Genomic DNA, 26,748 nt, shown 5'->3' on the forward strand with positions numbered 1-26,748 from the left:
AGTAAAGTACAGTGTACCGTATTTCAAGTAATGTACCCTACTTTACTCTAATGCACTCTACTGAACTAAATTGTACTGTACTCTACTGAATTAAACTATACTGTACTATACTCTACCCCTTAGGGGGGCGCCAGAGTTCACAGGGGGGGATGCGTGATCTCATTTGCTTTGAGGTCAAATGTTCCACTATAATTTAATTGTAAAATTAATACATTTTAAAATGTTATTAAAAATCATATGCTTGCAATGCCAAGGCAGATCTAAAAAATAATAATAATGTCAGAGAAACGTAAAAGCGGTAATTCCCCAGGAAAAAAAATTGTGCACGTCAATGACCCACGCTCAATCAGTTTTAGCTAGCAGCTCGTTTTTCCTGCAGTCAGAGCATCACTATTTTATGAATAAAACAACATGTCTAAGAAACGTAAAAGTGCTGATGACTCATCATCAAAAAGAAAGTAAGGCTATATCTCGAGAGTTATCTTAACTTTGGTTTTATTGAAGGACAGGACAGGACTCGGCCAGAATGTGTCATTTGTGGCGAGAAGCTAGCTAATGACAGCATGAAGCCAAGCAAAATGCAACGACACCAGGAAACAAAACACCAGGAGACTATTGGTGAAGGTCAGGATTTTTTTGAGAGGAAGAAGCAGTTGGCACTATCAAAAAAAAAAGATCCACTGACATCAGAAAAGCATTTGAAAGAGCAGACAGTGATTTACACAGTGCCACGGAGGCATCATTTGAGTGTTTGCTATTAATTGCCAAGGCTAAAAAGCCGCACAATATTGGAGAGCAGCTAATCAAACCCGCCTGCCTGAAAATTGTAGAGAGGCTGTGTGACCCACAGGTGGTGGATAAAGTGAGAACCGTCCCACTCTCTGACAACACTGTCAAAGACAGAATTGATAAAATGGCTGGAGATTGTCAAAACCAGCTGCACGAGAAGCTTAGGAATGTTCCCTTTTCCATTCAGTTGGATGAAACAACAACAGTGTCAGACGAATCCGTGCTCATCGTTTATGTGCAATATATTGACGGTGATGACTTGAAACAAGACATTCTTATGTCTACCAATCTAGCCACAAAAACAACAGGCCAAGATATTTTTATAGCTATGGACTCATATCTCTCGACCAACAATCTGCCCTACGAGAATATTGTTGCATGCTGCACTGATGGGGCTGCAGCGTTGATGGGCAAAAACAAGGGATTTAACAGCCGATTGAAGGAAAAAGCCCTGGGGTGCGCAATTTTCCACTGCCTGCTACATCGCCAAGCATTGGCCAGTAAAACACTTTCGGAACTGTTTGCCCAGCTGTGTGAGGATGAAGTGCATCAAACACTGCTGTTACACACAGAGGTACGCTGGTGATACTTGTTTGGGGGAGAAGCTCATTAGAATAATACTAAGCATGCTTTGCAAGTGTTTGTTTTTACATTTACATTTTGGTTATTCAGCAGACGCTCTTATTCAGAGCGACTTACAGTCATTGCATTCAACTAAGGTAGATAAACAACAGACTAAATACAGGCACACACTCCAACATGCATACAGACATGCAGCGGCCTGAACATGCATACAGACATGCAGCGGCCTGAACATGCATACAGACATGCAGCGGCCTGAACATGCATACAGACATGCAGCGGCCTGAACATGCATACAGACATGCAGCGGCCTGAACATGCATACAGACTAGTGTCTGTAACCGTTACTGAGAACGTTATTGTCGTTGAAGTGGTCTTTTATTTTATTCTGTAGATTGGACTACTTTGAACATCATCGCTGCCAGTTGTAAGGCTTTTGAAAAAACTAACATAAGTGCATGTGACAGATGAGAGCAATATTAAATATTCTGTTGCAATTTTCATTTTTTTTTTATTGTGATATAATACTTACTTCATTGAGAATGTGTGTGCAGTTGAAATTTGGCCATAGAATCAATGACTGAAAAATAAGTATTTTTCAATGCCTGTAAATTACGTCTTTTCATCACCCAGAAAATAGGTATTTTGAATGTTCGGAAAATACGTATTTTCACCTTTTATTCAGCACCTAAATGCACCTGATTTCAACGTCCGGAAAATACGTATTTTCAACGTCCGGTAGTTAGTGCTTTTGAGTTCGGTTCATTTCGGTTTGATTATGACAAAATAATCACGGTTTTTTAATTTTGGTTTCGATAATTTTTTACAACATTAAATGCACTATGCATTATGTGGGTTGAATGCTGTAACAACACATAATAAAACAATTAATATAAGTCCCATGATGGTAATGACTGCCCATTACTGCTTATCACTTGTCGTGACGTGACTTTCATTATTGTGATGACTATTATTTATCGAATAATTACCTACTATGTTTAATTGTTACTAGATGAAATTAATCATGTAACAATTAACTCATTAGGAATTTGGGGCACCACGGGAAAAGTTGTTTAACGAGTTACTGTTTCCCGAATTAACTCTAAAGATATTTAGATATCTCTTATTATTTAACAGTCATTTATTAATCACTTACCTCATATCAGTCTCATTCTGAAAGTCGTAGACTCTTTAAGTCTGCACAAACCCGGGTCTTAAAGATCATTCCGTACCACACAAATTGATTTAATTATTTATTTACTAACTAATAAAAAATGATAACACAAGATACAAACACGTACACGGTATAGGTAGGGATTATAAACTTAATACAATGAAAACAGGTCCCTAGCAGACTAACACAATATGACACTTGTTACAAAAGATGGCGAGTTAAAGAGAGAGAGAAAACACTTGGATACACATGGACCTACGCTTACAGTAATCCTAATACTTTGCCCGGAACTGCCGCCCGTTTGGGAAGAAAAGCAATGCATGTATTTACGTGTTGGAGGTCTTCGTCGTGTATCTCTGTTGGACCCAGGCCTTCATGGGAAGGGGTCGATTGGACCTTCTCTTTCGGATGGCCTTTTAGATGTAAGGCTCAGATTGTCCACAAGAAATCACAATGTCCTTCTTCTTAATTGTCTGTTTAATTTCACTCGTTCTGGAAGTGGTCTTCTGAGGACGGCTAATCAGCCGTGTCGATGATCCCCTGTGGGGTGATGAGAGCAGTGTTGTAGACGCTGGTTTGAAGAGAGTAACAGGATGGTCCCACTTAAATTCACCTTCTTAGATACAGTACTTAGAACAGCTACTCAGCAGTAACATTGACTGTTAGTGGAGGCAACTTTGTCGTCTTCACCTCGTGTTGATTTTCAGGGTCGGGACCAATATGGACAAAAGCTGCAGCTTGAGGTCCGTCTAGTCTGATCTGATAATTCTTATCACAATCTTTTATGCACTCTGGTAAAGAGGGCCGTTTCCGTCCTACTGACACGCTCTCTGAGCTCCCACGGGCGTGGCTAGTTACAAGGCAAAAGTATTATCATCACTATGATTTTGTTAGAAAGCTAAATCACATTCCTATCTTCACGAAAACATTGTCTTCCTCCTTGATATTTTCTACACAACGTAAAGGATGTAAACGTGATATACACAGTGTAAAAGCTCTTCAAGTCACAATGTTTTCGTTATAACGCCTTTATAATCACAAAATAGACATTAATTTTCCATATTCCATTTCTCATCATTCCCAACGTTTGGATGTTGAGATATATTGTCCCAATGTTTATTGTTGGATGTTTAAGTTTTTGGACGGCAAAAAAACCTCTGAAACAAAGGCATTCCTTTCACCATAGTAGAATGCCAGAGATAGATTCTCCTCCTCTCTAATGTATGGCAGTGTTAAGGTGTCAAGACCGGCACAGTCCCCCTGTGGGTAGGAGGGTCTGGTTGTTGTCGGCCATTTGCCAAGCTGATGTGAGGCCTTTGATCCTCACCCAGGGAAAGTCATGACACACTTATTAACCATAATTTATTAAAATTACTTTACTTTAATAAAATAATTTCAGATTTGTTTTATTTGATTACTTTATTAATTCATTCCAAGTCATCATCTCATCTCTATAGAGCTGCTGCCTTTGCTGACTGACAAAATCACTATTTAAGTAGTTCTTCAAAGTAAATAAGGCATACTTTTATGACTGCTGAATACCAACTATCAATCACTTAGATAATGTATTTTCAAGTAGAGATACCTTGCGAAGCAACTGCTCTATCCCACTCAATCGCGCATTCTTCTGTGTCTTTTACATAGCAGGCGTAAAACAAACACATACCGGACAAGTAGGCGCGCAATGGATTACAGTAATTGTAGTTAATTACCACATTTTCTGAATTAAACTATGTAGAATTTTGAACTGTTGGAAACTACAACTCCCTAATACATTGCACAGTTCGGGCTTGATCTGATTTATCTCTACAGAAACTGCGCAGTGTGCACATTCAGCTCACAGAAAAACGAACTAAATGGAATTCAAATAATTGAACCGACGTCGGTCAATTAGTTGTTTAAAAACTGAAAAATAACCGAAATGTCGGGTTAATCTCTCAGCACTAATGTCCGGAAAATACACATTTTCAACGTCCGGGGAAAAACATATTTTTACCTTTCATTCAGCACCTAAAATGCACCTGACATCAAAGTCATTTTGCTTACTGGGAAATGACCACAGAAAAGAGGCCAAAAAGGCTGAATTGGGATAATAACCAATTAGAAGTGTATTGAACTATTTAACTCCTATGTTCAAAATGAGTGCCCAATTAAAAGTGCTTTGAACTATGTTGAAAACAAGACCTTGATAGAGAGAGGAAATAGAGGCACTATCAGTCCTTTCTCTCCATTGTAATCCCACTGATCAGTGAGTTAAAAAATTGTGTTTGTGTTCTGTGTAAATAAATAGTGAGGATTCATTATGTTCCTGGCTGACTATTGGCAATTTGGAGACCAGTCAGCCTGTCCAGATGACCAAAAGCCTCTCTGTGGCAAACCCTAGCAGTACAAAAACAAGATTGGTATGAGCCAGATCTCTCATCAACAGTCTTTCCTGTCCATGTGAGCATATAACTCATCTTGGTGAAGTGGTCAGGGAAAACTCTTAGCCCAACTCAGCGCTACTCATCACCACAGTCCAGACCGTTACACCACAGTTCACGCCAGCCCCTGTTCAGACAGATAATACTCTGGCTTGAACTTTACCTCAAAGTTAGCCTGGGTTAGTAGCCTGCACTACAACAGACCTCTCCAAGTCAACTTAATAACATATAAACATGGGCCAGATGTTACCAGGCTTAATTAGGACAGCCAGACCTTCAGATCAGTTCCAAAGAGACACTTAGCCAGACTCCTCACACAGACACAAAGGCACACACACACACACACACACGCTCACAAACACATGCGCACACACGTCAGATAAACTCTGAATACGTAGCCAAAGCTTGCTAGCCTAGCCACATATACGAATGCCACAGAAATGTACGTCTCACCCAAGAGTTGGATTGAGTTGGATTGATAAATATGTCACAGAGAGAAGGGGGAATGTGAGACAGGAAGAAGAGACTGAAAGAGAGGTGGATCAAAGAGAGAAGAGGTGAGAGAATGATATACACTACCATTCAAAAGTTTGGGGTCACTTAGAAATGTCCTTGTTTTCGAAAGAAAAGCCATTTTTCTGTCCATTAAAATAACATCAAATTGATCAGAAATACAGTGTAGACATTGTTAATGTTGTAAATGGCTATTGTAGCTGGAAATGGCTGATTGTTAATGGAATATCTACATAGGCATACAGAGGCCCATTATCAGCAACCATCAGTCCTGTGTTCCAATGGCAAACTTGCTAATTCAAGTTTATCATTTTAAAAGGCTAATTGATCAATAGAAAACCCTTTTGCAATTATGTTAGCACAGCTGAAAACTGTTGTGCGGATTAAAGAAGCAATAATACTGGCCTTCTTGAGACTAGTTGAGTATCTGGAGCATCAGCAATTGTGGGTTCGATTACAGGCTCAAAATGGCCAGAAACAAATAACTTTCTTCTGAAATAGCCTTAATTTCTCAGAACAAGAATAGACTGATGAGTTTCAGAAGGAAGTTATTTGTTTTAGAGAATTAGGAAGTACGTCCAACCGGCCTCACAACCGCAGATCAAGTGTAACCACGCTAGCCCAGGACCTCCACATCCGGCTTCTTCACCTGCGTGATCGTCTGATGAAACTGAGGAGTATTTCTGTTTGTAATAAAGACCTTTTTTGGGGAAAAACTCATTCTGATTGGCTGAGCCTTGCTCCCCAATGGGTGGGCCTGGCTCCCAAGTGGGTGGGCCTATGCCCTCCCAGGCCCACCCATGGCTGCGCCCCTGCCCAGTCATGTGAAATCCATAGATTAGGGCCTAATGAATTTATTTCAATTTACTGATTTCCCTATATGAACTGTAACTCAGTAAAATCTTAGAAATTGTTGCACGTTGCATTTATATTTTTGTTCAGTATAGATACAAGGGTGATAAATAGAAGGGTGGAAATAGGGGATGAAAGAAAGTGTGGATGAGGGTTGATTGAAAGGGATAGAAATAGAGAGGGATAGAAGTGAGATAGAGGCAGACAGATGCAGCTGGCCAGACACAAGGCCCAGTGTGTGTGTGTGCGGGCATGTGTGTTAGTGTCAGTATTTGGTATTTAGAGTGGGTTCACACAAAGCTTCTCCAGACATAGACCTCACCCTTATCCTGCCTGGACTGGACTGGCACACTCACTCACACACACACGCACACACGCACACACGCACACACACACACACACACACACACACACACACACACACACACACACACACACACACACACACACACACACACACACACACACACACACACACACACACACACACACACACAGGGCAGCACATCAGAGAGACATGGAGGAGAGAAAGGGGAGTGTGAAAGAAAAAAGAAAACAAGGAGAGGGAGATAGAAATAAGGTGGGGGATCAGAGGGAGTGTGAGGTAGAGAAAGATGAAGTGATAGAGTAATGAAAAAGAAAAAGAGTGACTGCTGTAGTGATGGTCTTACCCGGGGAGCTGGGGGTCCGTGGTCATCGAGATATGTGGATTCTCCTGTGAAGAAACAGAGGTATAGATATTTAGAATGTGATTATATTCAGGGACTACAGTCCAATAGTGTTCAATCGTATTATGGCAAATCCACTGGCAGAAAGATCAGTTGCATTGAGTTAAGATTCCACAGGCTAGTGACCTCAAGTCAAGGGCTACCAATAAATATCTGAATAAATATCACACAGACAGGAAGGCAATCTATATCCAGCCACAACAATCATCAATAACCACCAATAGCCCGGCCTGGCCAGTCACGATCTCTCTAAGAAAAACAGAGCGGCCTTCACATCCACATAAAGAGTGGGAATGTCATCATGAGTGAGCTATGGCCCATTTATACAGTATCTGCCAGTTGTGAAGCCGTTTCATCTCTGGACAAAGGGTCCCTTGAACCGCCTCACACTGAGGATCTATGCTCTCCTTTCAGCCCACTCTCCAACTCCAGGACCAGGCTCCAGACAGCGGCCTTTTCTTCTCCACTCTGCACTTGGAGTGGAGCGCGTCCAGAGACACTGAGACGCTATACTTCCCATCACCTCTACAACATTCAGAGGAAAGGAGAGAGAGAGAGAGAGAGATTGAGAGAGAGAGAGAGAGAGAGAGAGAGAGAGAGAAAGAAAGAGAGAGAGAGAGAGAGAGAGAGAGAGAGAGAGAGAGAGAGAGAGAGAGAAGGGGGTGAAGGTTGGGTTGTTCTTAAATATAAAGAGAAGGGAGGACCTCTACTCACTGGCAAAATGTATCAAAGCCAACGGTGCAATATTCTAGAACACTGCTGTGCGTACGCATATACGTTTTGGACTATGATAGATGCATTCGTCATTGGTCTGAGCTGTGTCGACCAAAGCATTCTCACTTGGCCTCGGCTCATTGGCACATTAGTTCTAGGCTTGTATAGGAAGTACATTGTATGACTTGGAAGCACTGGCTGTGTCCGAATACCCATACAGTGCATTCGGAAAGTATTCAGACCCCTTGACTTTTTCCACATTTTGTAACATTACAGCCTTATTCTAAAATGGATTAAATTGTTTTTTCCCCTCATCATTCTACACAGAATACCGCATAATGACAAAGCAAAAACACGTTTTTAGACAATTTTGCTAATTTATAAAAATAAAATAAAATAAAATATTACATTTACATAAGTATTCAGACCCTTTACTCAGTACTTTGTTGAAGCACCTTTTGGCAGCAATTACAGCCTTGAGTCTTCTTGGGTATGATGCTACAAGCTTGGCACACCTCTTTTTGTGGAGTTTCTCCCATTCTTCTCTGCAGATCCTCTCAAGCTCTGTCAGGTTGGATGGGGAGCGTCGCTGCACAGCTATTTTCAGGTCTCTCCAGAAATGTTTGATTGGGTTCAAGTCCCGGCTCTGGCTGGGCCACTCAAGGACATTCAGAGACTTGTCCCGAAGCCACTACTGCGTTGTCTTGGCTGTGTGCTTAGGGTCATTGTCCTGTTGGAAGGTGAACCTTCACCCCAGTCTGAGGTCCTAAGCGTTCTGGAGTAGGTTTTCATCAAGGATCTCTCTGTACTTTGCTCCGTTCATCTTCCCTCTATCCTGACTAGTCTCCCAGTCCCTGCTGCTGAAAAACATCCCCCACAGCATGATGCTGCCACCACCATGCTTCACCGTAGGGATGGTGCTAGGTTTCCTCCAGACGTGACGCTTGGCGTTCAGGCCAAAGAGTTCAATCTTGGTTTCATCAGACCAGAGAATCTTGTTTCTCATGGTCTGAGAGTCCTTTAGGTGCCTTTTGGCAAACTCCAAGCGGGCTGTCATGTGCCTTTTACTGAGGAGTGGCTTCTGTCTGGCCACTCTGGTCTGATTGGTAGAATGCTGCAGAGCTGGTTGTCCTTCTGGAAGGTTCTCCCATCTCCACAGAGGAACTCTGGACCTCTGTCAGAGTGACCATTAGGTTCTTGGTCACCTTCCTGACCAAGGCCCTTCTCCCCAGTTTGGCCAACTCTAGGAAGAGTCTTGGTGGTTCCAAACTTCTTCCATTTAAGAACAGACAGCTGCCATCCACCCACAACAACAGGAGCAGTGGAACCTACTGATTCTCCATGGAGTTCTGTGTTCTTCTCTAGTCTAGTCCTCTAGTCACCTTGGCTACATTCACAACACTATGGTTGGATTATATGGTTTCATGCTATGGCTAGTAGTTGTATGGTTTGGAGTAGAAACGTCTATGGTATACATCCTCTCACACTTGAGCCATGACCATCTTTGATGATCACGTCTCTTTCATTCTCACATGACACTCAATAAGTGTAGCCAACTTACAGAGGTCATACATACCAGGGTTGGGCTCAATTAAGAATTTAATTGAGAATGCCTCATAAATTCCAATTAAATTCTTGAATTTGAATTTAATTTGAATTGTAGTAAACAGGATACAGACATAATTGCATAATTCAGTGAAATTCAATGAAATTCAAATGCCTATTATATTCTATATTAGGTGTAGTCTATACAAATATACAGTGAGGGAAAAAAGTATTTGATCCCCTGCTGATTTTGTACATTTGCCCACTGACAAAGAAATGATCAGTCTATAATTTTAATGGTATGATTATTTGAACAGTGAGAGACAGAATAACAACAAAAAAATCCAGAAAAACGCATGTCAAAAATGTTATAAATTGATTTGCATTTTAATGAGGGAAATAAGTATTTGACCCCCTCTCAATCAAAAATATTTCTGGCTCCCAGGTGTCTTTTCTACAGGTAACGAGCTGAGATTAGGAGCACACTCTTAAAGGGAGTGCTCCTAATCTCATCTTGTTACCTGTATAAAAGACACCTGTCCACAGAAGCAATCAATCAATCAGATTCCAAACTCTCCACCATGGCCAAGACCAAAGAGCTCTCCAAGGATGTCAGGGACAAGATTGTAGACCTACACAAGGCTGGAATGGGCTACAAGACCATCGCCAAGCAGCTTGGTGAGAAGATGACAACAGTTGGTGCAATTATTCGCAAATGGAAGAAACACAAAATAACTGTCAATCTCCCTTGGCCTGGGGCTCCATGCAATGATCATGAGAACGGTGAGGAATCAGCCCAGAACTACATGGGAGGATCTTGTCAATGATCTCAAGGCAGCTGGGACCATAGTCACCAAGAAAACAATTGTTAACACACTATGCCGTGAAGTACTGAAATCCTGCAGAGCCTGCAAGGTCCCCCTGCTCAAGAAAGCACATATACATGCCCATCTGAAGTTTGCCAATGAACATCTGAATGATTCAGAGGAGAACTGGGTGAAAATGTTGTGGTCAGATGAGACCAAAATGGAGCTCTTTGGCATCAACTCAACTCGCCGTGTTTGGAGGAGGAGGAATGCTGCCTATGACCCCAAGAACACCATCCCCACCGTCAAACATGGAGGTGGAAAATTATGCTTTTGGGGTGTTTTTCTGCTAAGGGGACAGGACAACTTCACCGCATCAAAGGGACGATGGACGTGGCCATGTACCGTCAAATCTTGGGTGAGAACCTCCTTCCCTCAGCCAGGGCATTGAAAATGGGTTGTGGATGGGTATTCCAGCATGACAATGACCCAAAACACACGGCCAAGGCAACAAAGGAGTGGCTCAAGAAGAAGCACATTAAGGTCCTGGAGTGGCCTAGCCAGTCTCCAGACCTTCATCCCATAGAAAATCTGTGGAGGGAGCTGAAGGTTCGAGTTGCCAAACGTCAGCCTCGAAACCTTAATGACTTGGAGAAGATCTGCAAAGAGGAGTGGGACAAAATCCCTCCTGAGATGTGTGCAAACCTGGTGGCCAACTACAAGAAATGTCTGACCTCTGTGATTGCCAACAAGGGTTTTATCACCAAGTACTAAGTCATGTTTTGCAGAGGGGTCAAATTCTTATTTCCCTCATTAAAATGCAAATCAATTTATACCATTTTTGACATGTGTTTTTCTGGATTTTTTTGTTGTTATTCTGTCTCTCACTGTTCAAATAAACCTACCATTAAAATTATAGACTGATCATGTCTTTGTCAGTGGGCAAACGTACAAAATCAGCAGGGGATCAAATACTTTTTTCCCTCACTGTACATCTTATACATCTTGTACATAAAACATCAAACATGTCATTATATACATGCAAATAAAAGATTGTTGCATTTTTCACAAACTCTTAATGATCAAGGAAAACAAAACCTGTATTAGAATATTCTAAGTTATTATATTTCATTCATCACTTACATTTTGTTCAATATGGGGTAAATACTACATCTACCAGAATGAATTAGTTTAACCCTCAAATTGACCCTGAGGACTTCAAAAAGAAGCCAAACAAATGAAATGGTTGGTGGAAATATAATTGGCTATATTAAGCACTAAGATTAAAAGAGTATATGAACATTGTTTCCAGAGAAAGGTGCTATATTCATTGGTATCTGGAAGTGTGAACTGTCAGATTAAATTAAACGCTCATGTTCTATTACTAACCACATTTCCATCCACAGTTTTTATGCGAGTAGAGTCATACCGTATAAAAAAAATCACGACAGCTGTGATGGAAACAGGACATTTCGTTACAATCTTTGTAAATGCCGACAGATCATTTGTTTGTTTGATATAGTGGGATCTTTTTGTGTCTGTACAATTAATTATGCGAGAAATGGAGGTGGAAACAACTTTATGTGTATAATAACTTGGAGTCACGCGATGACATGGGGTGTGGTCCTCCCACTACAACTCGGGAAACCATGCAGTTTATTAGGCTACAGATGAAATAAGTTATGATGAACTTCACAGGGTGGTGAAAGTGCATGGTATGAGCTTGATTCTCCTTTCCAATAAATCTCGAGGGTCTTATTCTGGTGACAGGTTGATCGATGCTTGACTGCCATTTGACAAATATCCATAATAATCTCATCATGTAGACTAGCCTACCTACACAGCCTACCCACAGAGCCTACCCACAGAGCCTACCCACAGAGCCTACCCACAGAGCCTACCCACAGAGCCTACCCACACAGCCTACCCACAGAGCCTACCCACAGAGCCTACCCACAGAGCCTACCCACAGAGCCGACCCACAGAGCCTACCCACAGAGCCTACCCACAGAGCCTACCCACAGAGCCGACCCACAGAGCCGACCCACACAGTATCTGTTGGCTAGAACCAGAGTAAGCACATTTACTATTTAACGCAACAGTTTGTGACAAAACTATAGGTAGAGTTGAAAATTTGATGGAAACACATTGAATATTACATTTTTATTTGGTACATGAAAACTTAAGCGAAAAAGTACATTTTGAGTTCATTTACATTTTAGTAATTTAGCAGACGCTCTTATCCAGAGCGACTTACAATTAGTGAGTGCATACATTTAAAAAAAATTTCATACTGGTCCCCCGTGGGAAATGAACCCACAACCCTGGCGTTGCAAATGCCATACTCTACCAACTGAGCTACACGGGACTATTCACTATGTCATCACTCACTGCTTTTTATCCGCAACAAGTCAGTTTGGTGTAAACACACCACCGGTGGGAAAATGTGCATATTTTCTTTATACAGATTTTAGAATATTCGCATTAAAATCTGGTGCCAATTGGATGGAAACATAGCTACTGAGTGGAATTTCTTTGAATTTCACTGAATTAAATTCTACTTCCTGTCACTCAAACTCAAATTCGAATTCTACATCCTGTGGCGTGTGGCCAATTCAATTCAAATTTCAACTCATGAATTGTATGGGAGTCAATTCCAAAATTCTGAAATAAACCCAACCCTGATACATATGGTACATGGACAACAGTGATTGAAGAAGGGGAGAGATGGGAGAGGAAGGGAGAGATGTGAGAGTCAGGGGGAGAAGGGGGAGGAAGGGGGAGAAGGGGGAGGAAGGGGGAGAAGGGCTAGGGTTCACACAGCAGGAAAGGTAGATGTTCTTTGACCCTCAGGTAACACCTTAAACTCTGACCCATAGCCAGGGGTTACAGAGAGGTGAGTGTGTGTCTCTCTCTCTTCCTGTGTCTGTGTGTGTGTGTATGTGTGTGTATGTGTGTGTCTGTCTGTGTGTGTGTGTGTGTGTGTGTGTGTGTGTGGCAAAGGGGTTAATGGGATTAGTGTGTCATGGGATACAGGGGCGTGTTACTGGCTGAACAGCAGATTAAGGTGCCCTACCATAGATGTTCAAATCAAATGCAAAAAAAATTGTCACATGCGCCGAATAAAACAAGTGTAGACTTTACCGTGAACTGCTTACTTACGAGCCCATTCCCAAAAATACAGAGTTAAAAAGTAAGAAAATAATAAGAAAAAAAGGAAATAGTAACAAAATAATATAATAACAATAATGAGGCTTTATACAAGGAGTACTGGTACCGAGTCAATGTGCAGGGGTACGAGGTAGTTGAGGTAATTGAGGTAATATGTACATTTAGGTAGGGGTAAAAGTGACTGAGCAATCAGGAGAGATAATAAACAGAGTAGCAGAAGTGCATGTGAAGAGTGTGAAAGTGTGTATGTGTGAGTGTGTGTGTGTGGCGTCAATATGCATGTGTGTGTGTGTTTTGTGTGTGTGAGCGTATGTAGCGTGTGAGTGTGTGTTGGAGTGTCAGTGTAGTATGTGTGAGTGTGTGGGTAGAGTCCAGTGAGTCTGCATAGAGCCAGTGCAAGAATGTCAGTGCAAAAAAATGGGGTCAATGCAAATAGTCCAGGTAGTCTTATGTCTTGGGGGTAGAAGCTGTTCTGGAGCCTTTTGGTCCCAGACTTGGCGCTCCGGTACCGCTTGCCGTGCGGTAGCAGAGAGACCAATCTATGACTTGGGTAGCTGGAGTCTTTGACAGTTTGTAGGGCCTTCCTCTGACACTGCCTGGTATAGAGGTCCTGGATGGCAGGGAGCTTGGCCCCAGTGATGTACTGGGCCATATACACTACCCTCTGTAGCACCTTACGGTCGACTGCCAAGCAGTTGCCATACCAAGCGGTGATGCAGCCAGTCAAGATGCTCTCAATGGTGCAGCTGTAGAACTTTTTGAGGATCTGAGGGCCCACGCCAAATCTTTTTGGCCTCCTGAGCGGGAAGAGGCGTTGTCGTGCCCTCTTCACGACTGTGTCGGTGTGTTTGGACCATGATTAGTCCTTAGTGATGTGGACACCGAAGAACTTGAAGCTGTCGACCCATTCCACTACAGTCCCGTCGATGTGAATAGGGGCGTGCTCGGCCCTCCGTTTCCTGTAGTCCACGATCAGCTCCTTTCTCTTGTTGACGTTGAGGGAAAGGTTGTTGTCCTGGCACTACACTGCTAGGTCTCTGAGCTCCTCCTTGTAAGCTGTCTCATTGTTGTCAGGGATCAGACCTACCACCGTTGTGTCATCGTCAAATGTAATGATGTGTTGGAGTCGTGCGCGGCCACACAGTCGTGGGTGAACAGGGAGTAAAGGAGGGGACTAAGCACACACCCCTGAGGGGCCCCCGTGTTGAGGGTCAGCGTGGTCAATGTGTTGTAGCCTACTGTCACCACCTGGTGGTGGCCCTTCAGGAAGTCCAGGATCTAGTTGCAGAGGGAGGTGTATAATCCCAGGGTCCTTAGTTTAGTGATGAGCTTGGAGGGCACTATGGTGTTGAATGTTGAGCTGTAGTCAATGAACAGCATTCTCACGTAGGTGTTCCTTTTGTCCAGGTGGGAAAGGGCAGTGTGAAGTGCAGTAGAGATTGTGTCATCTGTGGATCTGTTGGGGTGGTATGCGAATTGGAGTGGGTCCATGGTGTCTGGGATGATGGTGTTGGTATGAGCCATGACCATTTCATGGCTACAGATGTGAGTGCTATGGAGCGATAGTCATTTAGACAGGTTACCTTGGCGTTCTTGGGCACAGGGACTATGGTGGTCTGCTTGCAACATGTAGGTATTACAGACTGGGTCAGGAGAGGTTGAAGACACTTGCCAGTTGGTCAGCACATGCTCTGAGTACGCGTCGTGGTATACAGTGCAAACTGTGATGCAGTGCCTTAGACCGCTGCGCCACTCGGGAGGCTCGCTTTGCCTGTTTGATGGTTTGTCGGTGGGCGTAGCAGGATTTCTTATATGCATCCGGAATAGTGTCTTGCTCCTTGAAAGCGGCAGCTCTTTAGCTCAGTGCCAATGTTGCCTGTAATCCATGGTTTCTGGTTGGGATATGTACGTACGGTCACTGTGGGGACGACGTCGTTGATGCACTTATAAATGAAGCCGATGACTGATGTGGTAAATTCCTCAATGCCATCGGATGAATCCCGGAACATATTCCAGTTTGTGCTAGTGAAACAGTCCAGTAGCTTAGCATCCGCTTCATCGGACCACTTCCGTATTGATCGTGTCACTGGTACTTCCTGTTTGAGTTTTTGCTTGTAAGCAGGAATCAGGAGGATAGAGTTATGGTCAGATTTGCCAAATAGAGGGTGAGGGAGAGCTTTGTATGTGTGTCTGTGTGTGGAGTAAAGGTGATCTACAGTTGCATGCTGGTAGAAATGAATTTTCCTGCATTAAAATCAACGGCCACTAGGAGCCCCGCCTCTGGGTGAGCATTTTCTTGTTTGCTTATGGCCTTATACAGCTCGTAGTGCCAGCATCGGTTTGTGGTGGTAAATAGACAGCTACGAAAAATATAGATGACAACTCTCTTGGTAAATACACAGAACAAAAATATAAACGCAACATGCAACAATTTCAAAGATTTTACTGAGTTACAGTTACAGTAAGGAAATCAGTCAATTGAAAAAAATCATTAGGCCCTAATCTATGGATTTCACATGGCTGGGAATAGAGGGTAGGGGTGTGGATCAGAAAACCAGTCAGTATCTGGAGTGACCACCATTATTCTCATGCAGCGCGACACATTTCCTTCACATAGAGTTGATCAGGCTGTTGATTTTGGCCTGTGGAATGTTGTCCCACTCGTCTTCAATGGCTATGCGAAGTTGCTGGATGTTGGCGGGAACTGGAACACACTTTCGTACACGTCGATCCAGAGCATCCCAAACATGCTCAATGGGTGACGTGTCTGGTGAGTATGCAGGCCATGAAAGAAAGTGGACATTTTCAGCTTCCAGGAGTTGTGTACAGATCCTTGCGACATGGGGCTGTGCATTATCATGCTGAAACATGAGGTGATGGCTGCGGATGAATGGTACGACAATGGGCCTCAGGATCTTGTCACGGTATCTCTGTGCATTCAAATTGCCATAGATAAAATGCAAACGCAGATGAGCTTCCCTGAGACGGTTTCTGACAGTTTGTGCAGAACTTCTTTGGTTGTGCAAACCCACAGTTTCATCAGCTGTCCGGGTGGCTGGTCTCAGATGATCCTGCAGGTGAAGAAGCCGGATGTGGAGGTCCTGGGATGGCGTTGTTACACTTGGTCTGCGGTTGTGAGGCCGGTTGGACGTACTGCGAAATTATCTAAAACAACATTGGAGGTGGCTTATGGTAGATAAATTAACATTACATTATCTGGGAACAGCTCTGGTGGACAATTCTGCAGTCAGCATGCTAATGGCATGCTCCCTCAAAACTTGAGATATCTGTGGCATTGTGTTGTGTGACAAAACTGCACATTTTAGAGTGGCCTTTTATTGTCCCCAGCACAAGGTGCACCTGTGTAATGATCATGCTGTTTAATCAGCTTCTTGATATGCCACACCTGTCAGGTGAATGGATTATATATTAAGCAGAAATACTCTCTAACAGGGATGTAAACAAATTTGTGCAAAGAAATTGAGAGAAACAAGCTTTTTGTGTTCATGGAACATTTCTGGGATATTTTATTTCAGCTCATGAAACATGGAACCAACAGTTTACATGTTGCATTTATATTTTTGTTCAGTGAGTATTGTCTACAGCTTATCATAAGGTATTCTAACTCAGGCGATCAGAACCTCCAGCTGCTGTTAACAAAGAGACACACACCCCCTCCCCTGAGCTTCCCCGACGCTGCCGTTCTGTCCTGCCGATGTATAGAAAAACCAGTTAGATTTATATTTTCCATGTCCTTGTTCAGCCACAACTCGTAGGAGAAACATAGGATATTACAGTTCTTCAGATCACGTTGATAAGATAGTCTCAAACAGAGCTTGTCCAGTTTATTCTCCAGTGATTAAATGTTCGCCAATAGAATGGGGGGTAGAGGCGGTTTATCCACTCTCCGACGTAGTCTCTTCAGGTATCCCGCATGCCGGCCTCTATAGAGCCACCTCCTCCTTCTCCGAATGTGTCAGGGATTTGGGCCTGGTCCGGGAAAATCAATATGTCCTTTGCCTCCAACTCATTGAAGTAGAAGTCCTCATCCAAATCGAGGTTAGTGATAGCTGTTCTGATGTCCAGAAACTATTTTCGGTCGTAGGAAACGATGGCGGAAACGTTATGTAGAAAAAAAGTTACGATCAGTGCAAAAAATACACAAAATACTGTAGCACAATTGGTCAGGAGCCAATAAAACGGCTGCTATTCCCTCCAGCACCATTGAAGATAGTTGCCATCAAACCGTACTGTTCTTTTTCTCATTAGCTAGCCATGTGTAGCCGACATGTTTATGCATCAATAAAGATAAAGATAAAATGTGGTCATAGAAATAAATAGATTGTAATAGCCCATTCCATCAGCTGCACATTTCATAGAAGAAAACAAGGACCATGATACATAACAGCTACACAAACTATGGAAAATTCCATCACCATATCCCAGTCTTCGCAACCAAACATTCCCACATTCCCAAAAACGTTTCTATAGCTTTGCCAAGGCAGGGTCCTAAGAGCTATCTAAACAATGTGCATCACTGTCTACTAAAGTTAAACATTACTCCATACCAAGACACAGACGTCAAAGTGATCCAGGATGGATCCACAAGGCCCAGTGCCCAGCCGATCCTTCCCCAGCCAGCAACAACCCAACCCCTGGGTTCTGGAGCTTAGTGGCTCGTTAGAGAAAATGTACACCTCCACTATTCAGACTCTTTGCCAGTTGGTCTCTGGCTGGGATCAAAGGTCAGATTTCCGGACTTTGGGTCCAGAAATGTGCCACGGAATCGCAAAGTAATTGTAACCAAAAGCAACACAGGAGCAAAATTCTACGTGCAACAGTGGTTTGTTTGCTGAGAGAGACTCTGGCGTAATGGGTTCCAGTCTCTAATAGGGCTGTAGAGGGTTAGCAGAGTTAGAGACACACTAATATTTAAATAGAGGGAAAGAGAGAGGAAGAGAGGGAGAGAGGGAGAGAGAGAGAGAGAGAGAGAGAGAGAGAGAGAGAGAGAGAGAGAGAGAGAGAGAGAGAGAGAGAGAGAGAGAGAGAGAGAGAGAGAGAGAGAGAGAGAGAGAGAGAGGGAGTGAGCGAGCGAGAGAGATGGAGAGATAGGGAGAGAGAGAGATGTTTAGGAGAGATATGCTACAAACACCAGGGGATAAAGGAGAGGGCCCATTGAGGTTGTATCAAGCTAAAACGTTCCCATACCTCAAGATAACAATGTTCCATCTAGTTAAAACAGCATCAGGGGATGATAGGATGAATCAACTGGCTCCAACAACACAATCATTCCCTGAGGCAGTCCCAAACAATCCCTTTTGGCGCTGGAATTTTCCCTTTGGTGTTCCTGGCCCCAGTCAGGAATGCTTCAGTGAGTTTGGGAATTTTATAAACATGTACTGTACTTAACGGCATAAACAATTTCATTTGCTTTATGAAATTGGGGACATAGCTAAGTATGGCTTAGTAAGGAAGGCATCCTGAAACAAAACCACACAGAAATGAAATGGCTTTTGGGACACAGACTAGCTAGATAATAGACACAGAACTGAGGTTAACAACCTTTACTTTACAATCCAATCTGCTGTCACTCTCTGGAGTGCCGAGTGGGAGAACATTCCAGAGCCCTGCAGCTATGGAACCTTCTAGAAGCATGCTGCACTGCAAGATTCCTGCAATGTTACAACCAAGAACTATGTCTGTAACTCCAGAATGGGAGTATAGAAGCTTCCAACAAGAAGGGTAAAACAGAGAAAAGAGGAGAAAAACAGTGTGTGTACGTGTGTGTGTACGTGTGTGTGTACGTGTGTGTGTACGTGTGTGTACGTGTGTGTGTACGTGTGTGTGTACGTGTGTGTGTGTGTATGTGTGTGTGTACGTGTGTGTGTACGTGTGTGTGTACGTGTGTGTGTGCCAGCGATGGTCGACAGAAGGCTGTACCTGTCATATCACTCTCTCTCACACACACACACCTGTTCCCACATGGCCTCAATGTAAAGCAGCAGTGAGGATCCCATATGTTCTATAGTGCAGCCAGCTCTAGCAGTATAAAACAGTTAAACAAACACCCATACATTTTATAACCCTTAGTGAACATGTGTGCCTAGTATATGTGTGTGTGTGTGTGTGTGTGTGTGTGTGTGTGTGTGTGTGTGTGTGTGTGTGTGTGTGTGTGTGTGTGTGTGTGTGTGTGTGTGTGTGTGTGTGTGTGTGTGTGTTAATGAGCGTTTATTCGTGTGGGTGTGGGTTAAATCAGTGTATTTGTGTGTGTATACGTGTATGAGTGTGTGTGTGTATCTGTGAGTGCATGTGTGTGTGTGTGTGTGTGTATGACTGTGTCTGTGTGGGTGTGTGTGTGTGTGGTTACCCAGCCCTTTGATTTGGTGTGTGACCCTCCATTAAGACCCGTGGCTCAATCCATCTCTCTAATTACAGGGGGGTTAGGGTGAGGGTTAGGGTCTCCACCCACTCTGTACTGCTCTGGTTCTACATACATTCAGCTTCTTCTTTAGCCTCAGAGCTCAGCCTGAGTGACTCTGCTATGGAGTACACACACACACACACACACACACACACACAATATTGCCAGACACACGCATGTACACACTCACACACACTCTTGCCAGAGTTAGGATGGTTTAGGCAGTGTCAGCATGTCATTTGTGGACACCATCGGTTGCCACTGTGTGTCACACACACACACAAACACACGCACACACACACACACACACACACACACACACCGCAGTGCTCGGCTGAGTTGATGATGATGATCCAGGAAAGTAATATTAAGTTTGGTGGCTTTTGAATAAAACACCCATTCTGTGAATCAGAGGGATCTAAATAAAACACCCAGAATCAGCGGCTTGGAGGAACACAGATGGGGACATCAATGATTTATCAAGTGTCTATGAGGTATGCAGAGGCTCCAGCAGCCTTGGGATGAGGAGGACAGAGCAGGGCGTACAGCGCATTATGATGAGCAGATGAAACCCACTTAGACACTCTCCTGTTGCTTTGTCTGGCTGGATGGACAGGACATGACAACACTGATGGAGACAACCTGCAGTAATAATGAATGTGATGTTTGGCAGGAAGCTGTGTGAGGCTATGAAATATAAATATATAATCTATTACTTATAGAGAGCCATGGGTAGTGCTGCTCAGGGAGAGATTAGACTGCTTCCTAGGATGTATTTTTTTTTTTTTACATCCAATAAAGTTGACACGCAGACCAGATCAAAAAGACCAAACACTAGTCAAACAACTGAATTACGTCAAGTGAACCAAGTCAAGGGAATCAAGTCAAGTCAATTAAATCACGTGAAGTCAATTGAATCAAGTCAAGTGAATCAAATTGAAGTGAACCAAGTCTGCTCAGATGCCCACATGAGGTCCAGTGAACCCTATCACCCCTCCTCCTACCCTGAGGTGATGGCAGGGGTCCTGCCTGAGCTGAAATCAGGAAAAAATGAGAGAATTTCTGTCGTTTGGAAAATTGAGTCCTGGATACGGAGGATACAGAGTGCTAGTCTGTTCTGTCCCTTTTCCCAGCCTGTTACTGTTGCCAGGTGCATAGAGAGAGGCTATATTATGGGCTGTATTATTTGTGTAATCCATTTAAGGGAAGTACACAGAGTACTGCTTTTGGGTCTCTGGCTTTTCCCTCTTTTTTTCTCCGTTAGACTTTTCCAAAGAAACAGGTAAGACTGTGGACCCCTGGGGACACGGCCTATCCAGCTATCGGTCACAAAATTCTAGACTGCTGACTGCCTCGTTTAACCAAACTAGCTTTGGAATGAGGAAAACGAGCTGTGAAGCCATGGAGCACAGAATTAGACAAACAGTTCAGATCCTATACTGAATGTCAATGCCACACAGTCACACAAAATCACAAATCAGGACAGATATAGTTCACTCCTTGAACAATGCCTTTCTCTTTCCAAGAAAAAAATAAAATTCCTCTTATTACCCAACGGCCAGCGTCACACATGGGTCAGCCTGTCCAGTTAGAGTAATCGGGACAGGAAGTGATGTCAATGAACTCTGATAACGTACACACTCTGTCAGCTAATTCTGTATGTGTCATTTCCTGTTTGTGGACACCAAGGTAGGCTTCAGAAGGGCACAACGTACCAAAACGTTTTGAAACAGAAAACAGAAAGGCGTGTTCTAATTGGAAAGCTCAGTCAGCTGACAATAAACCCAACAACCAGGCCTCAATAGAAGTGCATGAATAGACTTCCATAATGAATAGACTTCCATAATATATAAATACTGTAGGCCTCAGTACAACAACAGCAGCTAAGTCTCAGCAACCACAACCCAAACCATTAAACACCAAACACAACCAGGGCCCCACTAGAAACTATTTGGCCCCAGTCACAAACACTGAACCTAAACACACAGACACACACCCATACAAACACACACACCAAGGATGTGGAAATGCAACAAACTACTAACTACAGGATTTGTGGAGGAAGAGGACAGTGGCCCAGGAAGGGATTTAAGACACACAGTAGTCATTGAGTCAATGATAAGTGGCCATCTTGTTTGATTATTTAGTGCTTTTGTGTTAGTTGACATCAACCTATAAGTTATTTATGTGTCTCTCCCCCTCACATCCACACTCAGTAAACATATAGTATCCATCCCAAACCCAGGCCTCACACAGAGTGCAGCCCTGATGACGATCTAAGCAGTGACGGACCAAGAGTCTATTGAAGGTTTTGACAGTTTTCTCCCTGTCCCAAGTTTGGAGGAAAAATGTGCATACCTCTTGCAAGACATAGCACAGTTAACACCACCTCTTCTTTCCTCACCTCACAACTCCTTTTCTCCCACTTCCCTCCTGAAATAGACATCGTTGTGCCAACTGCCAACCCTCTCTGATTCCCCATTCAGAGAAGTCTATGTGGACGCTGTCCAAATAAAGAGATGGTCCTTTGACTGAATACAGGGCTGAGCTTTGACAGGAGAAAAAAATAGGATAGAAGGCTCTCACTTGAAGGAAATAAGTTAAATAAACGACCTGTTTTTTCTTGTTTGTGTATAGTAAAGCTTTTTTGGCTGTGCACCTTATCCCTGCTAAATCATTTTGAAAGCGGCTCTTTTTCGGCACAGAAGCTGCGTTTGTGGCAGTTCTTCATCTCCGAACCTTGTCTGCGTGGTTTTCCCATCATACCTCCCCCTGCTAGTGGTTTCTCTTGCGTTTCCATGGCAGCCAGAGTAAACCATGGTGTGCCTGTCTTGTGAAATGGTTAGTGCTATCCAGAATCCTTGGGACGTCCCTACCCTAAACCCTAACCTTAACCCCTACCCTAACCTTAACCTTAACCCTTACGTCCTAAGGATTCATTTTCCCTTGTGAAATATCACACCTGCCCATAATGAACTTTCACCTTTGTAAACACCTTCCCGATCGGCAGGCTTCCCATAACCGATTTCTGCACGCCGGTATCTTTCTCTATCAACCAGGGTTTCAGTTAACCGGTAACAGCCACCTTTTGGGCGATAAAAAAATAGAAAAGTCGATAAATAAAATTGGTGACGGCCAATTGTCCGGGAGAAGAAGAAAAAATCCCATTGCGAAATAATGCTTCTTAGCCAATTAAATGATGGAAATACCAGTCGATGGAAATACATTTGACTGGTCATGCTTATCGTCTAAAGGTTAATTAGCATAATTTAGTGGAATTAAATTGGAGCGTGTGTACAGTATATTTGTTATGTATCTTATTTATCACACGCGTACAGCATACAGATACAGAGCCTTTGAGTGGAGAATCTGTCAGACAGTGCCAGAGCTGCAGCTCCCGCATCTCAAACAGCAGATGCATCGGCAACGGAAGGCAGGCTTCATCAGCGCGTCACAAACCACTTTGCAATGAGCTGGAGGCAGTATGTATTTTGAAAACATATACTTAATTGTTTGAAACCTGAACGTTTTACTACATATTATGAGGCATGTCTTACCTTGCTTCAAAGTAGCCAAAATCAGAGGTAATTATTTTATATCAACTTTCTTTCATTGTCCAGTAGCCAAAGGCACAATTCTAGTTATATTAGCAACCCATGCTAGTTGTTGCATCTTCAGATCTTCCCTCTTTCTACATTTCTAACGGATATTTTCTTCTCTGTCACATGAAACCGCTCGCATGTGCGATGCGCTTTTGAAAATTGTGTTTTCCTGTTAATTGCATTAAGGAACGAACATTCGTGCATAGCCTACTGCCCTGTGCGCAGTGGTGTGCTTACAATGTGAATAAATAATAGTTTATCAACATTTTAAGCTAAATGTTCTGATCTGTTTAAAGTATTTTGTTTATGTAGCCTAGGCCTACTGGTTGGATGAATTTGGGATCTATCGTCCCCCAACTGTCCCAGAGTCTGTTTGGAATAGGCTATTTCTTTCTAGACAAGCTGACCAATAAAATAGGTAAACTTTTCTACTATGTGGGATAGTGGATTGACATAGGCTAGTGATTTTACTCTTCGTTACTCGTCTTGTTGGCTGAGGAAAAGTAAATGTGGACAGTTATTCTAACATCTTCAAAGTGCACATCAGAATTAGGTAAGAAGGAACGCACATCTTTGGATCCTCGACTTGCATGTTCTGTTAATATAAATGTCCATAATCTAAATATGATTTCTGTCATTCTGAGCACTGTGGGGGGACACCCTAATCAGGTTACGCAACCAATGCATATGGGTCTGGTAAATTTCTCAAATGTCCGGTAAATTAAAATGTTGCCGGTCAAATGTCCAGCGCCACATTTTCCTAATGGAAACCCTGCTATTAACATTTTGTTGTGTTTTGAATGCGCTTCTCTGGAAACATTTTGTGATAAGTTGAAGCAGGGTAAAAAAGCACTACCATTTCAACCTGTCATTAGGGATCCTTTTATCCTAAAGACCCACATGAAAAGAGATGCCAGCTGTAGAAACCATCTCTCTCTCTCTCTCTCTCTCTCTCTCTCTCTCTCTCTCTCTCTCTCTCTCTCTCTCTCTCTCTCTCTCTCTCCTCTCTCCCCCTCTCCCCCTCTCTCTCCCCCCTCTCCCTCCCTCTCTCTCTCTCTCTCTCTCTCTCTCTCGCTCCCCCGCTCTCTTTCTCTTCCCATCTCTCTGTGACTCTGTCTCTTTCTCCCTCTCTCTAATGTCCTCAGTGGGGAAAGCCCTGCGGTCCTGCATTAGTAACTCTACTCCAACTGAAACACACAGAAGGACTAGAAGCTCATAGCCACATGTTTCCTCCTACTGTATGTGATTTCACACTGAGCCGGGACAGAATTATACTGTATACCGTACACACACACAGGCTCTCACTCTCAGCCAATCACATATGACACACATGCAAACATACCAACACACTCGCAAACAGACACGTACACTCAACCACCTCACAACATCTGCTGAAGAAATTCATCAGATTCCTCTGATGACAGTGAGAATGAGGCTGCAGAGATGTAGAGAAACATATATAAATCACTGGTTAAGCCTCACTATCTGTTTACATATCCATCCCTTCAGTCAGACTGGCATGGGACCAAAACACAGAGAGGAGAGAAGGAAGAGGAGCAGCCAATAAAAGGTTCTCACACACACATTTCTGTGGTGTGTTATGTGCATCAGCAGCCCCCTCCTCTACCCACTCCCCGTACCCCTTACCTCATGGAACCCCCTAGGCCGATGGATAAGCTCCTTGAAGGAAAAGAAGGGGACAGGAGAGATTAAGGGAGGGATGGAGGGAGTCCCAAATACAGGCTGGATCAGAGAGGACTACTGAATAACCACAGAGCTCCCAGAATCCCTCTGGGGTCATCATGTGACACAAACACAGTCAGGAAAAACAGCTGCTCTACATTCAGTACTGGGAGGAAATGAAAAGAGGGAAAGATAGGGAAAGAATGGGAAGGAAGGAGGGAGAGAGCAAGATAGAGGAGGGGAGGCAGTGAAAAGAAGAGAGAAGTGGGAGAGAGAGAGAGAAAGAAAGAGGCAATAGAGAATTGAAAAAGAGTGAGGATCAGTTCTTATTGGCATGTGTTACTTGCGTGAGGATATTATGCAGCACAAATGTGGACATTGATAGTGGACATTGACACACACACACACACACACACACACACACACACACACACACACACACACACACACACACACACACACAGACACAGACAGGTGTGTTTGCCAGACACTATTATGGTTGAAAGAAAGACACAAACATACGCCCACGCTCAGGCATGCACACATACTCATGTGCGCAAACTCCAACTCCAACAATGCACCTAACCTCTCTGTAACCTTGGCCAACTGAGGACAACTGGTGTATCGTAGTATTTTACAGTGTCCTTTACTGCTATGAATGTAATGCTATATATGCTTTCCCACCACAATGTTATTCAATGTAAAACTCCATATAGAGCTTGGAGTTGAGTAATGCAATTAAAAGCGCTATAACAAACTGCAATGTGATTATATAGGCAGTGTAAAGGTATATTTAAGACTTCAGCACGGTGGTTGTGGAGGTTTCTATAGCTTTTACAGTTTCCTGACAGACGGAGAGCCTTGGCTCACACTCAGCCAGCTGTGTGGAAACTCACAGCTCCTGGATCAGTTTAGGACAGATAAAAGCAATCAGGTACCATTAGAGGAGGTGATGCTCAGGACAGTGTGCATGTGTGTGTGTGTGTGTGTTTTTTATGTACAGTGTGTGTATGAGTCCACTTGATAGGGGTGGGTGCTTACTGTGCAGACGTTTATTGGGATGAATCCTGTCCTGGAGGCAGAGCTGAGCCGTTTCCGTTAGATGGGCCAGCCGCAAAATCAAAATTCGCTATATTGTAAAAAAATGCATGAAAACAAAAATGTGCTTTTTGGTTTTAATTTAAAGTTAGGGTTAGGCATAAGGTTAGCAGTGTGGTTAGAGTTAGGTTTAAAATCAGATTTTATGACTTTGTGGCCAGGCCAGCTAGTGACCACCCTGCAGAGCTGCCTCCAGGACAAGATTCATCCCAATAAATGCCAACCTGCCCTTATTATTTCTCCCAGTATGGAACCAGCAAGGGGAACACCTGTCTCTAACACATCAACTCACAATGCATACACACAGGCCTACATCTAGCCAGAATCAGAATTCCCTTTTCACCCTAAAGAGAGGGGGATCATTCAGTGAGGGGATCTAGTTTTTTTTTTTTGCCACCCACACACACCCCCAGGCTGCTGAGGGGAGAACGGTTCATAATAAAGGCTGGAATGCCATCAAACACATGGCCATTACCACGAGCCCGTCCTCCCCAATTAAGGTGCCACCAACCTCCTGTGACACACACACACACTTGCGTGCACACCTGGCGAACCCCCTAGACTTCGCTATGTACGGACTACAAAGGGAAACCCAGCCGCAAGCTGCCCAGTGACGTGAGCCTACCAGACGAGCTAAATGCCTTTTA

At 43.3% G+C, this 26,748-nt stretch overlaps 1 protein-coding gene across 1 annotated transcript in view; it reads right to left on the reverse strand.

Annotated features, from left to right (window-relative positions):
* LOC121548770 (uronyl 2-sulfotransferase-like) overlaps nt 1-26,748 on the reverse strand; it is a 134,975-nt gene that overhangs the window by 18,543 nt on the left and 89,684 nt on the right. The window contains exon 2 of the mRNA XM_041860319.2: nt 7,005-7,048. Within this exon, the coding sequence (XP_041716253.1) occupies nt 7,005-7,048 (44 nt within the window). The remainder of the gene's footprint in view (nt 1-7,004; nt 7,049-26,748) is intronic.

Source organism: Coregonus clupeaformis, chromosome 33, assembly GCF_020615455.1.
Source record: "Coregonus clupeaformis isolate EN_2021a chromosome 33, ASM2061545v1, whole genome shotgun sequence".
NCBI classification, from domain to species: Eukaryota; Metazoa; Chordata; class Actinopteri; order Salmoniformes; family Salmonidae; genus Coregonus; species Coregonus clupeaformis.